This window comes from Bos indicus, chromosome 1, assembly GCF_029378745.1.
Source record: "Bos indicus isolate NIAB-ARS_2022 breed Sahiwal x Tharparkar chromosome 1, NIAB-ARS_B.indTharparkar_mat_pri_1.0, whole genome shotgun sequence".
NCBI classification, from domain to species: domain Eukaryota; kingdom Metazoa; phylum Chordata; class Mammalia; order Artiodactyla; family Bovidae; genus Bos; species Bos indicus.
Window position 1 is genome coordinate 38,982,439 of NC_091760.1, and position 13,127 is coordinate 38,995,565.

The 13,127-nt window shown below is 37.8% G+C and overlaps 1 protein-coding gene across 1 annotated transcript in view; it reads right to left on the minus strand.

The window, feature by feature from the left end:
- The window catches only part of PROS1 (protein S), a 64,382-nt gene that overhangs the window by 23,846 nt on the left and 27,409 nt on the right, over positions 1–13,127 (minus strand). The window contains exons 5-8 of the mRNA XM_019965834.2: positions 12,604–12,726; positions 12,354–12,485; positions 4,128–4,253; positions 621–742 (exon numbers count right to left, since the gene is read on the minus strand). Coding sequence (XP_019821393.2) covers positions 621–742; positions 4,128–4,253; positions 12,354–12,485; positions 12,604–12,726 — 503 coding nt within the window. The remainder of the gene's footprint in view (positions 1–620; positions 743–4,127; positions 4,254–12,353; positions 12,486–12,603; positions 12,727–13,127) is intronic.

The following is a 13,127-nucleotide window of genomic DNA, read 5'->3' on the forward strand; positions in this document are numbered from 1 at the left end:
CTTGTCAGAGTGTGATAAAAGTGGACACTGAAAAATGTTTCCACTGAAATTTCTATGGAAGATTTTTTCTCACAAAGAGAAATGTAACCCTTAGCTTTTTATAGTTTTTTAAGTAAATATACACATTGCATTTTATAAAAGTACAGGCTATACAGATGAGCACTCTCTGAACTGTGGCCCTGCAGCTTTTTCTTAATCCAGTCACTAATTATCCACATGCATGCTATGTCGCTTCAGTTGCGCCCAACTCTTTGTCACGCACTGTGGACTGCAGGCCATCAGTCTCCGCTGTCCCTGGGATTCTCCAGGCAAGAATACTGGAGTGGATTGCCATGCCCTCCTCCAGGGGATCTTCCTGACCAAGGGAATGAGCCTGCGTCTCTTATGTCTCCTCTATTTGCAGGCAGGTTCTTTACCACTAGCACCACCTGGGAAGTCCCTCACAATGTCTACCAAATTACGTGGTCAAAATTAGTATATAGATTGTGACTCATAGCTTGCTTTGAACTATAGCAACTATAGTAGAAATCTGTATTCTTATTTACCTCAACTATGTGGAAATAAGTAACTGGATCTCAGTTTTAAAAAGAGATGGGAAGGTTAGTATTGCAAAGTGTTACCTCACAACTCTTCTGATCTTGGGCAAGTTTGAATCCTTTCTTTCCGTCACAGTAACAAGAGTAACCTCCAGGGTAATTGACACAAAGTTGAGCACACAAGTTCTCAGCGCATTCATCCACATCTGGAGGAAAAGAGAAAATAAATTTTAATATCTCCTAAATGTTCAACCCAACAGAAGAAGGACTATTCTGATTTTAGTATAAGATAATCAGTGATAATAAATCCTTAGTGAAAGAAATTCTTTGACATCAAATCACCTGTATGCACTTGCCACAGAAATTTAAATGAGTCATAAATGTAGTTTCAATTTGTTTATATACCTGAATCAACAAATTTAATGATTAACTTTCAGTAGTTAATAAAGATATAACAACTACGCTAATTTTCTGATTTTGAAGAAAAAAACAAGAGTCTCAGTGTAACTGTCGAATTTGATCATATAAATTCCATTGACATTTTCTTCTTAACTCTTTGCTTTGAAGAAAAGAAAAGAAAGGGGAAAAGAAGGAGTGGAGGCGAGGACAGGGAGACAAGGAAGGGAAGGGAAGAAAAGATCCCTTTTAAATGAAGGTTAATGTGATTCACAGAGACAGAATCCACCTGCCAAGCCAGAGATGTGGGTTCAGTTCCTGAGTCTAGAGGATCCCCTGGAGAAGGGAATGGCAACTTACTCCAGTATTCTTGTCTGGGAAATCCCATGGACAGAGGATCCTGGTTGGCTATAGTCCATGGAGTCACAAAAGAGCTGGATGCAACTTAGCAACTAAACAACAATGTAGTTGGAGATTAAATGACTATATCAAGAAAATATCACTTTCCATAATGCAATGATTTATGGTGGCAATAAATTTAAGGACATACATTTATTTCTTAACTTATCAAAGATATAAAAAAACAAAAAATATTAATGTGCTACTACCTCCCATTTCGTGAAATTTTCTCTATGGTCCCTGTCCCAATCCATACTTTAAGAAAATCATTCTTGGAAAGTTGTAATAAGATGCTTCAGCTTAGATACACTTTAGAAATATGTAAGATCCTTGACCTTTTAGATGAATATACCCTGTGATCTTTGAAAATTCCCAAACTCAAACACTGCTATAGCATAGTTTCCCCTTAAAATGAGAACCCCTTTGAATGTCTTAAAATAGAACCCCAAAATTAGTGAGCCCTCAATACTATTGAAATTGAATAGCATGACTAAAGTAATAAAATATTGTATATATATGTATGTCACATCTATTTCTGCTTTATTGACTATGCCAAAGCCTTTGACTGTGTGGATCACAATAAACTGTGGAAAATTCTGAAAGAGATGGGAATACCAGACCACCTGACCTGCCTCTTGAGAAATCTGTATGCAGGTCAGGAAGCAACAGTTAGAACTGGACATGGAACAACAGACTGGTTCCAAATAGGAAAAGGATTAAGTCAAGAATGTTTATTGTCACCCTGCTTATTTAACTTATATGCAGAGTACATTATGAGAAATGCTGGGCTGGATGAAATACAAGCTGGAATCAAGATTGCCAAGAGAAATATCAATAACCTCAGATATGCAGATGACACCACCCTTATGGCAGAAAGTGAAGAACTAAAGAGCCTCTTGATCAAAGTGAAAGAGGAGAGTGAAAAAGTTGGCTTAAAGCTCAACATTCAGAAAACGAAGATCATGGCATCTGGTCCCATCACTTCATGGCAACTAGATGGGGAAACGTGGAAACAGTGGCAAACTTTATTTTGGGGGGCTCCAAAAAATCACTGCAGATGGTGACTGCAGCCATGAAATTAAAAGACGCTTACTCCTTGGCAGGAAAGGTATGACCAACCTAGATAGCATATTAAAAAGAAGAGACATTACTTTGTCAACAAAGGTCTGTCTAGTCAAGGTTATGGCTTTTCCAGTGGTCATGTATGGATGTGAGAGTTGGACTGTGAAGAAAGCTGAGTGCCAAAGAATTGATGCTTTTGAACTGTGGTGTTGGAGAAGACTCTTGAGAGTTCCTTGGACTGCAAGGAGATCCAACCAGTCCATTCTAAAGGAGATCAGTCCTGGGTGTTCTTTGGAAGGACTGATGTTGAAGCTGAAACTCCGATACTTTGGCCACCTCATGACAATTTGTAGTTATTCAACATATACAATGAATATAACTACAATACAATACAATACAATGTGATGAAGTTGGCTAATAATAAATCTGCAAATGCTTACGGCTGACCATGGTAATTTCTATCTGGAGGGCTGGGAGAGTAGAAATGGTGTGTGGGAAGAGATATTGTTTATTGAGTACGTGAGGATATAAGACATCAAAATCTCAAAAGGAGTATAAATAGTCGAAAAAAATCTATTCTAAGACTATTATCAATTTAAGCAAATTCACAGAGAGATAAGTAGGGTTTGGAGGTTGTCAGTGATTGGGAAAGGGAGGAGGGGGAATTTATCACTTGACAGCTACAGAGTTCTGTTCGGAAAAATTTTGGAACAGATAATGGTAATGGCTGCATAACTGTGTGACTGTAATTAATATCACTGAATTGTACACTTAAAATTACTATTAATTTGATTAGTTTTAGTCATGACATTGGGCTTCCCTGGTGGCTCAGCTGGTAAAGAATCCACCTGCAATGGGGGAGACCTGGGTTTGATCCCTGGGTTGGGAATGTTCCCTGGAGAAGGGAAAGGATACCCACTTCAGTATTCTGGCCTGGAGAATTCCATGGGCCGTATAGTCCATGGAGTTGCAAAGAGTCTGACATGACTGAGAAATTTTCACTTTCAGTCATGATATTAAACTCACTTTAAAATTTTTTAAAAAATCAGAGGAGGATGTGAGATAATTTGTACATATCCATGATTTAAAAAAAAAAAAAAACCCTATGACACATCTAAGCTACCTGGGCAGCACCACTGGAGTCAAATGAAATACTCACAAGCTTCAAGGAGCTCTCCCAAATCCAGACACAGACATCACTAATCACTGCTTCTCACAGTTTTAGAGCTTGGCTCTCATCTGGTTATGATGAGATTTTCTTTTTACATATATTTAATTATAATGGAATTAGATCATTTACTATTTTACAATAAAATGACACACTTAAACACACAGAGAAAATTACTGAAAAGCCTGGCATAAAACCAAACATTTCTAACCACCTTGTTTTAAACTTGTCTTCCTTTCTGTGTGTGTGTGTGTGTGTGTGTTTCCTTTCAGCTTCTTTTTATTTTTGAATATTATGTGTTTCTTTTGCTTCTATCATATATGGGAGGTGTGCAATTCAAATACAGCTTTAGAGGGCCATCAGATTACACAGCACTGAAGATCATGCTTGGGTCCATACTTTTAATCTGGAAGGAAGCCATCACTACCCCACTGATCAAATTATAGCATGGATTTTACCACCTGAGAACATCTGATTACTGATATCAAGGAGAACCAATGCTTCTCATTTCAAATCAGGGTGCCAACTCACCCCCTCCACCACCAATAATACCAACAGAACTTTACCGTCACAAGACTTTGATACGGGATTGTATTTGTAGCCTTCAGCACATTCACATTCAAAGTCTCCTGGGATGTTCTTGCACACAGCTGTGCCACAAATGCTTGGCTTTAAAACGCATTCATCCACATCTACAAATGAAACAAGTATATTAAAAAAATTTTTTCCCATACCATTAGACACTAGCAAAGAACACTTGATTTGTGTTTCCTGGGTCTAGTTTCATATATCTAAGACAACAAAGTGGACTGGAAATAGCAAAATATTAAATCTATCATCACATTTTAGTTCAGTTAATACAGTTTCTTTCTACAAATGCATAGGGAGTTTGATTGGTGTCTGCTATTTCCTTGTAATCATGTAAAAGAAAAAAAAGGCTTTAGTTATTTTCTTATCTACCAGGTTACAGTATGAAAATAAATTGAAGAAGAGACTCATCATATTCTTAACATGTATTCCTAAACACATGTTTCTGAAATACAGTCTTAAAAGCTTATCTACACTGAAAAAGAAAAAAAAAAAAGCTTACTTACTCTGTATTATCACAAATATAAAAAATGGGATAAAAATGAGATAGCTCATCACTCTTACACCTTTCCTTTGGAAATGGACAATAGCTAAATCTGCATACTACTATTACGGCGTAAATTATTCGAGTGATTCAAATTTAAAATGGGATTGGGTAAGGTCTTAAACTATTTATGAAGCCATAGCTAATCCAGCATAAATTTTAACATTAAATTAATATTTTAGAAATTTCAAATTGCAACTAGTTACTGAATAAGTGCCTGTGAAAAAAACAAATGATAGAAATAGTTCAATAGTGATATAATTATTATAGTGAAATTTTCTCATCTGTAAAGAAAGCTGAGCACTGAAGAATTGATGCTTTTGAACTGCATTGTTGGAGAAGACTTGAGAGTCTCTTGGACAGCAAGGAGATCCAACCAGTCCATCCTAAAGGATATCAGTCCTGAATATTCATTGGAAGGACTGATGCTGAAGCTGAAACTCCAATACTTTGGCCACCCTGATTTGAAAAACTGACTCATTTGAAAAGACCCTGAAGCTGGGAAAGATTGAAGATGAGAGGAGAAGGGGACGACAGTGGATGAGATGGTTGGATGGCATCACCGACTCAATGGACATGAGTTTGAGTAAACTCTGGGAGCTGGTGATTGACAGGGAGGCCTGGCGTGCTACAGTCCACGGGGTCACAAAGAGTCGGACAGGACTGAATGACTGAACTGAACTTTCTCATCTGTACTCTCTGAGGAAAGACAAGCTCAGAATAAAATCTAGATTTTCTACTCTAAAAAGCTGATAGTTTAATTTTTCCAAAAATTGGCCAAATTTTCAGACATTTCTCTATTTAAAATAACCTGCACACACACAAAAAAATAAATAACCTGCACAAAAAATAAATGAATCAATTTACTGTGGCAAGTAAATTTTCCTGTATCTTGCTTGTATCAATGTCAATATTCTGTATGTTATGAGGTACTATAGTTTTGCAAGTATTCCTGTCTGGGGAAATTGGGTAAAGGGTACAGGGATGTCTTTTATTACTCCTTACAACCGCATGTGAATCTATAATTACTTCAAAAAATACTTAATTTTTAAAAAAGAGCTATAAAATCCATATTTTCAACAGGATGTAAAAACATGACTAAATTTATTTGATTTGAGGCATATTACAAGAACTCCTTTAAATTATATGAGTGTGGGTTATAGTATATACATTTTATGACTCTATACTGACATCTAACGTCTGATGAAAAGTTTTATTCTTGCATTTTTGGAAATTTACTGGCAACTTAATCCCAACCAAATTCACATTTTAAATAAAGGCCCTGTTGTAACAATTGTATATATATTCTTCTACTAATTTTGTACTTTATTGCTTATGCATTGTGAACAAAACACTATGTAAATGAACCATACAAAAACATATGTACTGATCAACAGAGACACTCATTTCTAAGAGAACTTTTGGTTAATGTGTATTAACTCAATGGCTAAGGATTAAATTGCTCTTAATTAAATGTAAATCATAAATTCTTTAGCAGCACAAATTCTTTCAAGTATTTAGATGTTCAAGTACAAATGGGTATTATTTGCTTATGGAATGCATATGATATCCTTTCATTATGATTTTCTGTAACTAGTGTTCTAATGATACTGGTATTCTAATTATCTACCCTCAAACACCTTCAAATAGGCAAACAAGAAAGATATATAATCTAAAACTGTATAATTGCTGATAAGAAATTGTTAGTTTATGCAGTTCACCTTAAAGTCACTTAACTACACTTTAACTGATATCATAGTAAATGACAGAATGATCTTGGTTCATTTCCAAGGCAAACCATTCAAATCACGGTATTCCAGGTCTATGCTCCAACCACTAATACTGAAGTAGATGAAGTTGAACAGTTCTATGAAGACCTACAAGACCTTTTAGAACTAACAGCAAAAAAAAAAAAAAAAAATGTCCTTTTCATCATAGTGGACAAGAATGCAAAAGTAGGAAGTCAAGCGATATCTGGAGTAACAGGCAAGTATGGCCTTGAGCACAAAATGAATCAGGGCAAAAGTTAACAGAGGTTTACCAAGAGAACTCACTGGTAATAGCAAACACCCTTTGCCAACAACCCAAGAGACGACTCTACAGGTGGACATAACCAGAAGGTCAATACAAAAATCAGACTGGTCATATTCTTTGCAGCTGAAGATGAAGAAGCTCTATACGGTCAGCAAAAACAAGACCAGGAAATGACCATGAACTCCTTATTGCAAAATTCAGACTTAAATTGAAAAAAGTAGGGAAAACCCCATGGCCATTCAGGTATGGCCTAAATCAAATCCCATTTGATTATACAGTGGAAGTGACAAATAGATTCAAGGGATTAGATTTGATAGACAGAGTGCCTGAAGTACTATGGATGGAGGTTTGTAACACTGTACAGGATGTAGTGATCAAAACCATCCTCAAGAAAAAGAAAGGCAAAAGGCAAAATGGTTGTCTGAGGAGGCCTTACAAGTAGCTGAGCAAAGAAGAGAAGTGAAAGGAAAAGGAAAAAAGGAAAAATATACCTATCTGATTGCAGAGCTCCAAAGAATAGCAAGGAGAGGTTTTTAAAAAAGCCTTCTTAAGTGAACAATTTAAAGAAATAGAGGAAAACAATAGAATGGGAAAGACAAGAGATCTCTTCAAGAAAATTAGAGATACCTTGGGAATATTTCATGCAAAGATGGGCACAATAAAGGACAGAAACAGTATGGACCTAACAAAAGCAAAATATATTAAGAAGAGGTGGCAAGAATACACAGAAGAACTGTACAAGAAAGGTCTTAATTACTAGGATAACCATGATAGGGTGATCAACTCACCTAGAGCCAGGCATCTGGGACAGTGAAGTCAAGTGGGCCTTGGGAAGCATTACTACGAACAAACCTAGTGGAGGTGATGGAACTCCGGCTGAGCTATTTCAAATCCTAAAAGATGATGCTGTGAAAGTGCTGCACTCAATATGCCAGCAAATTTGGGAAACTTGGCAGTGGCCATAGGATTGGAAAAGGTCAGTTTTCATTTCATCCCAAAAAAGGGAAATGGCAAAGAATGTTCAAACTGTACACAATTGCACTCATTGTACTTGCTAGTGAGGTAATGCTCAAAATCCTTCAAGCTAGGCTCCAACAGTATATGAACTGAGAACTTCCAGATGTACAAGCTGGATTTAGAAAAGGCAGAGGAACCAGAGGGCTTCCCTTGTAGCTCAATTGGTAAAGAATCTTCCTACAATGCAGGAGACCCGGGTTCAATCCCTGGGTTGGACGATCCCATGGAGGAGGAAATGGCAACTCACTCCAGAATTCTTGCCTGGAGAATCCTATAGACAGAAGAGCCTGGTGGGTTAAAGTCCACGTGTTGGGGTCCTTTAATGGACCGGGACCTGGCGGTCCGGAGTCGACGATAAGAAAGTGAAAGAGAGAGCCGGAGGGAGAGAGAGAGAGAAAGAAAGAAAGACAGGGGGATCCAAGCTCTGATGGAGCAAAGGTGCTTTAATGATCTTTCTGTGAGTATATATAGGCTGTTGTACAAGAAATTTCTTTTGACAATGATAAAGATCAGAAAACTGAGAGGGTATCAGGCAGGAAGGCCAGGAGTCTCCAAACAGAGGAAATAGCCTGCAAGTGTCAGACATTTTTATCTCTCTTAAGCAGCAGGAGGAAACAAACTAGCGATTTTTTTCCTTCTCTATACAAATTTAAAAGGAGGTTTCTCTTAAAATACTGTGTTGCCATGACACCTGGTTTCACCTGAAGTTAACAGTTCTCAAACCTTGAGATAACCAATGCATTTTTTATGGAAATGTTTGTCTTAAGCTATGCTAATGCGCTATGCATTTACCCCAAACTCTGTCTTCAAGTGGGTCCTGCCTAATGGCTCAGAACCTACTTGACAAACCAGTATGTTATACTCAGATACTGTTGCCCTAATCTATGTAAACGAAACTATTTGTATGGTAATCTGTCCTTCTACAAGATTCAAGTTAATCATTTTATGGCCCAGGATGAACCATTTGGTGCCAAGATTATCCCAAAATGCATCTTATGGGTGAGGGGCCTGGTGCCATTCTGAGTTTTAAGACATTCCTTTCTTTCATTAACAGACTGCTAGTGACTATATAACATCCAGCTGAAGACTAACAGGAGGGTACTCTTTCTGCCCCCTTCTGATGCCTATGTCAGAAGCTTTCTCTATCTCCTTTATACTTTAATAAAACTTTATTACACAAAGCTCTGAGCGATCAAGCCTCGTCTCTGGCCCCAGATTGAATTCTTCTCCTCTGGGGGGCAAGTATCCCGGCATCTTTGCGTGATTCAGCAACAACCTTTCAAAACCAAACCTACAGCAACTATTACCAAGGGAACAAGGGATTAATAATGGTCACAAGGTCAGGAGACAATCCATATCTCAAGAAAGAGGATCGAGACTAAGCAGTTTTGTGCTAAGGAGAATGTTTACTGAAGGAGATTCAAGCCTGTTTCATCCTATGACCTCAGTCTTGGGAGCAGCGTGCCCCTCCACTGGCTTCTGATAACAGAAACTAATAAGAAACAGAAGATTTATGAGAAACAGCACGTAGGAATCCTCCTGTTAAACATTCCCTGACATCCATGAGGTCACAGAGAGTCGGACACAACTCAGTGACTAAACCACCATTTGGAGGAACCAGAGATCAAGTTGCCAACACCCACTGAATCATAGAAAAAGCAAAGGAATTCCAGAAAAACATCTACTTCTGCTTCATTGACTATGCTAAAGCCTTTGACTGTGTGGATCACAACTGTGGAAAATTCTTAAAGAGATGGGAATACCAGATCATCTTAGTTACCTCTTGAGAAACCTGTATGCAGATCAAGAAGCAACAATCAGAATGAGACATAGGACAACAGACTGGTTCCAAATTGGGAAAGGAGTACATTAAGGCTGTATATTGTCACCCTGCTTACTTATCTTATATGCAGAGTACATCATAGGAAATGCTGGGCTGGATGAAGCTCAAGCTGGATCAAGATTACAGGGAGAAATATCAACCTCAGATATGCAAATGACACCACCCTAATGGCAGAAAGCCAAGAGGAATTAAAGAGCCTCCTGATGAAGGTGGGGCTTCCCTTGTGGCTCTGGTGGTAAAGAATCTGCCTGTGATCCAAGAGACCTGGATTCAATCGCTGGGTTGGGAAGATCCCCTGGAGAAGGGAAAGGCTACCCACTCCAGTATTCTGGCCTGGAGAATTCCATGTACTGTACAGTCAGTCCATGGGGTCGCAAAGAGTCAGACACGCCTGAGTGATTTTCACTGGGCTTCCCTCATAGCTTTGTCAGTAAAGAATCTGCCTGCAATGCAGGAGACCTGGGTCTGATTCCTGGGTTGGGAAGATCCCCTGGAGAAGGAAATGGCAACCCACTCCAGGATTCCTGCCTAGAGAATCCCATGGACAGAGGAGCCTGGCAGGCTAGAGTCTGTGGGGTCCAAAGAGTTGGACACGACTTAGTGACTAAACTACTACTACTACTTGATGAAAGAGGAGAGTGAAAAAACCGGCTTAAAACTCAACATTCAAAAAATAAAGATTATGGCATGTATTCCCAACACTCATGACCAACAGATGGGGAAACGATGGAAACAGTGACAGACTTTATTTTCTTGCACTCCAAAATCACTTCAGATGGTGACTGTAGCCATGGAGTTAAAAGACACTTGCTCCTTGGAAGGAAAGCTATGACAAACCTAGACAGTGTATTAAAAAGCAGAGACATCACTTTGCTGACAAAGGTCGTCTAGTCAAAGTTATGGTTTTCCCAGTAGTCATGAATGGATGTGAGAGTTGGAGCATGAAGGCTGAGCGTTGAAGAATTGATGTTTTTGAACTCTGGTGTTGGAGAAGACTCTTGAGAGTCCCTTAGACTGCAAGGTGATCACACCAGTAAATCCTAAAGGAAATCAATCCTGAATACTCACTGGAAGAACTGATGGTGAAGCTGAAGCTCCAATACTTTGGCTACCTGCTGTGAAAATCCAGTTCATTGGAAAAGACCCTGATGCTGGGAAAGACTGAGGGCAGGAGGAGAAGAGGGTGACAGAGGATAAGGTGGTTGGATGGCATCATCGACTCAATGGACATGAATTTGAGCAAGCTCTGGGAGATAATAGACAGGGAAGCCTGTCTAGGACTGCAAGTGTGCTAGTGAACTATGCCAAACACTACAGTGCAGTGAAGGACACATCACTCATTGGATATAAATGCAATTTAAGGATTTATGAAAGCAGACTATGAATAGAGTTGAACAAGACAACTTTACATTTTAATTTACTAAATTTTTTTACCTCATCACAAAAAGAGGAGACGATGGGGAAGGGGTAGGGAGGAAGAGAGGGAAGAAGAAAGAAAAGAAAGGAAAGAAGAAAAAAAGGGAAGGAAGAAAGAAGAAAGAAAAGCTTGCTCCCGATTTCTAAAAGCAACTCCAGGCTGGAAAATGTCATGTTTAGTTACCCACATACCTAGCACTTATATCTGAAGATTTAGTAAAAGACAGTTAAGCAATCTAATGGAAAAGATATCATGCAGAAAAAAGAAAGGCAAAATTTGGGGGAAAAATATTTCTTGTTTTTTTTTAGTTTTTTTTTTTTAATTTATCTATTTATTATGGAAGGATAATTACTTTATAGAATTTTGCTGTTTTTTGTCAAACCTCAACATGAATCAGACATAGGTATACATATATCCCCTCCCTTTTGAAACTCCCTCCCGTCTCCCTCCCCATCCAACCCCTCTAGGTTGATACAGAGCCCTTGTTTGAGTTTCTTGAGCCAAACAGCAAATTTCCATTGGCTATCTATTTTACATATTGTAATGTAAGTTTCCATGTAATTCTTTCCATACATCTTACCCTCTCCTCCCCTCTCCCCGTGTCCATAAGTCTATTCTCTATGTCTGTTTCTGCACTGTTGCCCTATAAATAAATTTAAAAAGAAACACACTAGCAAAATGACTTAAAAAGCTAAATTGACAGGAATTATTTAAGTTTTAAATTAAAAAAAAAAGTTATGACCAGTGATGTGATCTTAAATGTATAAAGAAAAAGAAAAACCAGAATTTCATCTTTTTCAAAAACACAACTGGAAATGAGGTGCAGGATGGAGGGTTTATATTGGAAATTAGAAAGCTATTTCTGACAAGGAAATATAAAATATAATGAAAGAAGTTACTAAGGATTGTGGTGATTTATTTGTAAACTGTAGATCTTATTGAAATAAAGAATATAATAACAATACTAGAGAGTCTGGAAGAAGTAGGATCAACAATGATTTTGCAAATACCGTAGTATGCGAAGACTTGAATTAAAACTTCACTTTATCACCATACAATGAAATTCTTCATTAGAACAAGTGCATGTGCATGTATCAATACACACATACATACACAATAAGAAAATAACAAAATACTCTGAAATAAAAAAATACCCAATCAACAATAAACTAAAGGCAGTCCCACAGAATCACAGGCTTCAAGGTGGATAATAACGCATACTTATTATAAACACTTAAAACTCAAGAGTTTTCCATGAATTTCCTGGGGAAATTCCTCTGAATTTTTGCTCTTACACAGTAAATGCCTTTTTTTGCTCTTACACAGTAAATGCCTTTTTTTACTCTTACCTTTGCAGTCCTTTTTATTTGAAAGCATAACAAAACCATTTTTACAGGAACAGTGGTAACTTCCAGGTGTGTTTTCACAAATCTGGCTGCAACCTCCATTTATATTTACAGGATCTTTGCATTCATTTATATCTAAAAGGAGAAAACAGAGTACTTTCAAAGTAATAAAGCCTTCTGAGAACTTTTCAGGAAGTCAATTCAGGTTGGGTATGTTATACATACCCATACCAGCTGGGTATGTTATACGTACCAGATTCACACTTTTCTCCTTGCCAACCTGATTTACAAATGCAAGTGAATGTCGCTTGGCCATCTTTGCAGGTCATAAATCCATCTTCATTGCATGGCAGAGGATTACACTGGTCCGAAATGGCTAAAGGAAATACATATCTATTTAATTTTTATAACACACCACAGTACAATAGAAATTATGTCCTTTAATAGAAATCTCATGAACAAAGTCTATGGTATATGGGAAAAAATACTACTGAGTCCTTCAAATACTTTTTCAAGAAGAAAAGTGGATCTATTAAACTTTTTAAATTATTTCTGCAAAAGAAAGCTACTTTTTGTTTAAATCCACTCTTTTTTTAAATAATTTTATTTATTTATTTATTTATTTTTGGCTCTGCTGGATCTTCATTGCTGAGCTCGGACCTTTTTCTAGTTGCCGGGAGCAGCGGCTACTCTCGAGTGTCGCCCGGGCTTCTCATTGCAGTGGCTTCTCTAGTTGCAGGGCACAGACTCTATTGTGGGCTTCAGTAGTTGCAGTTC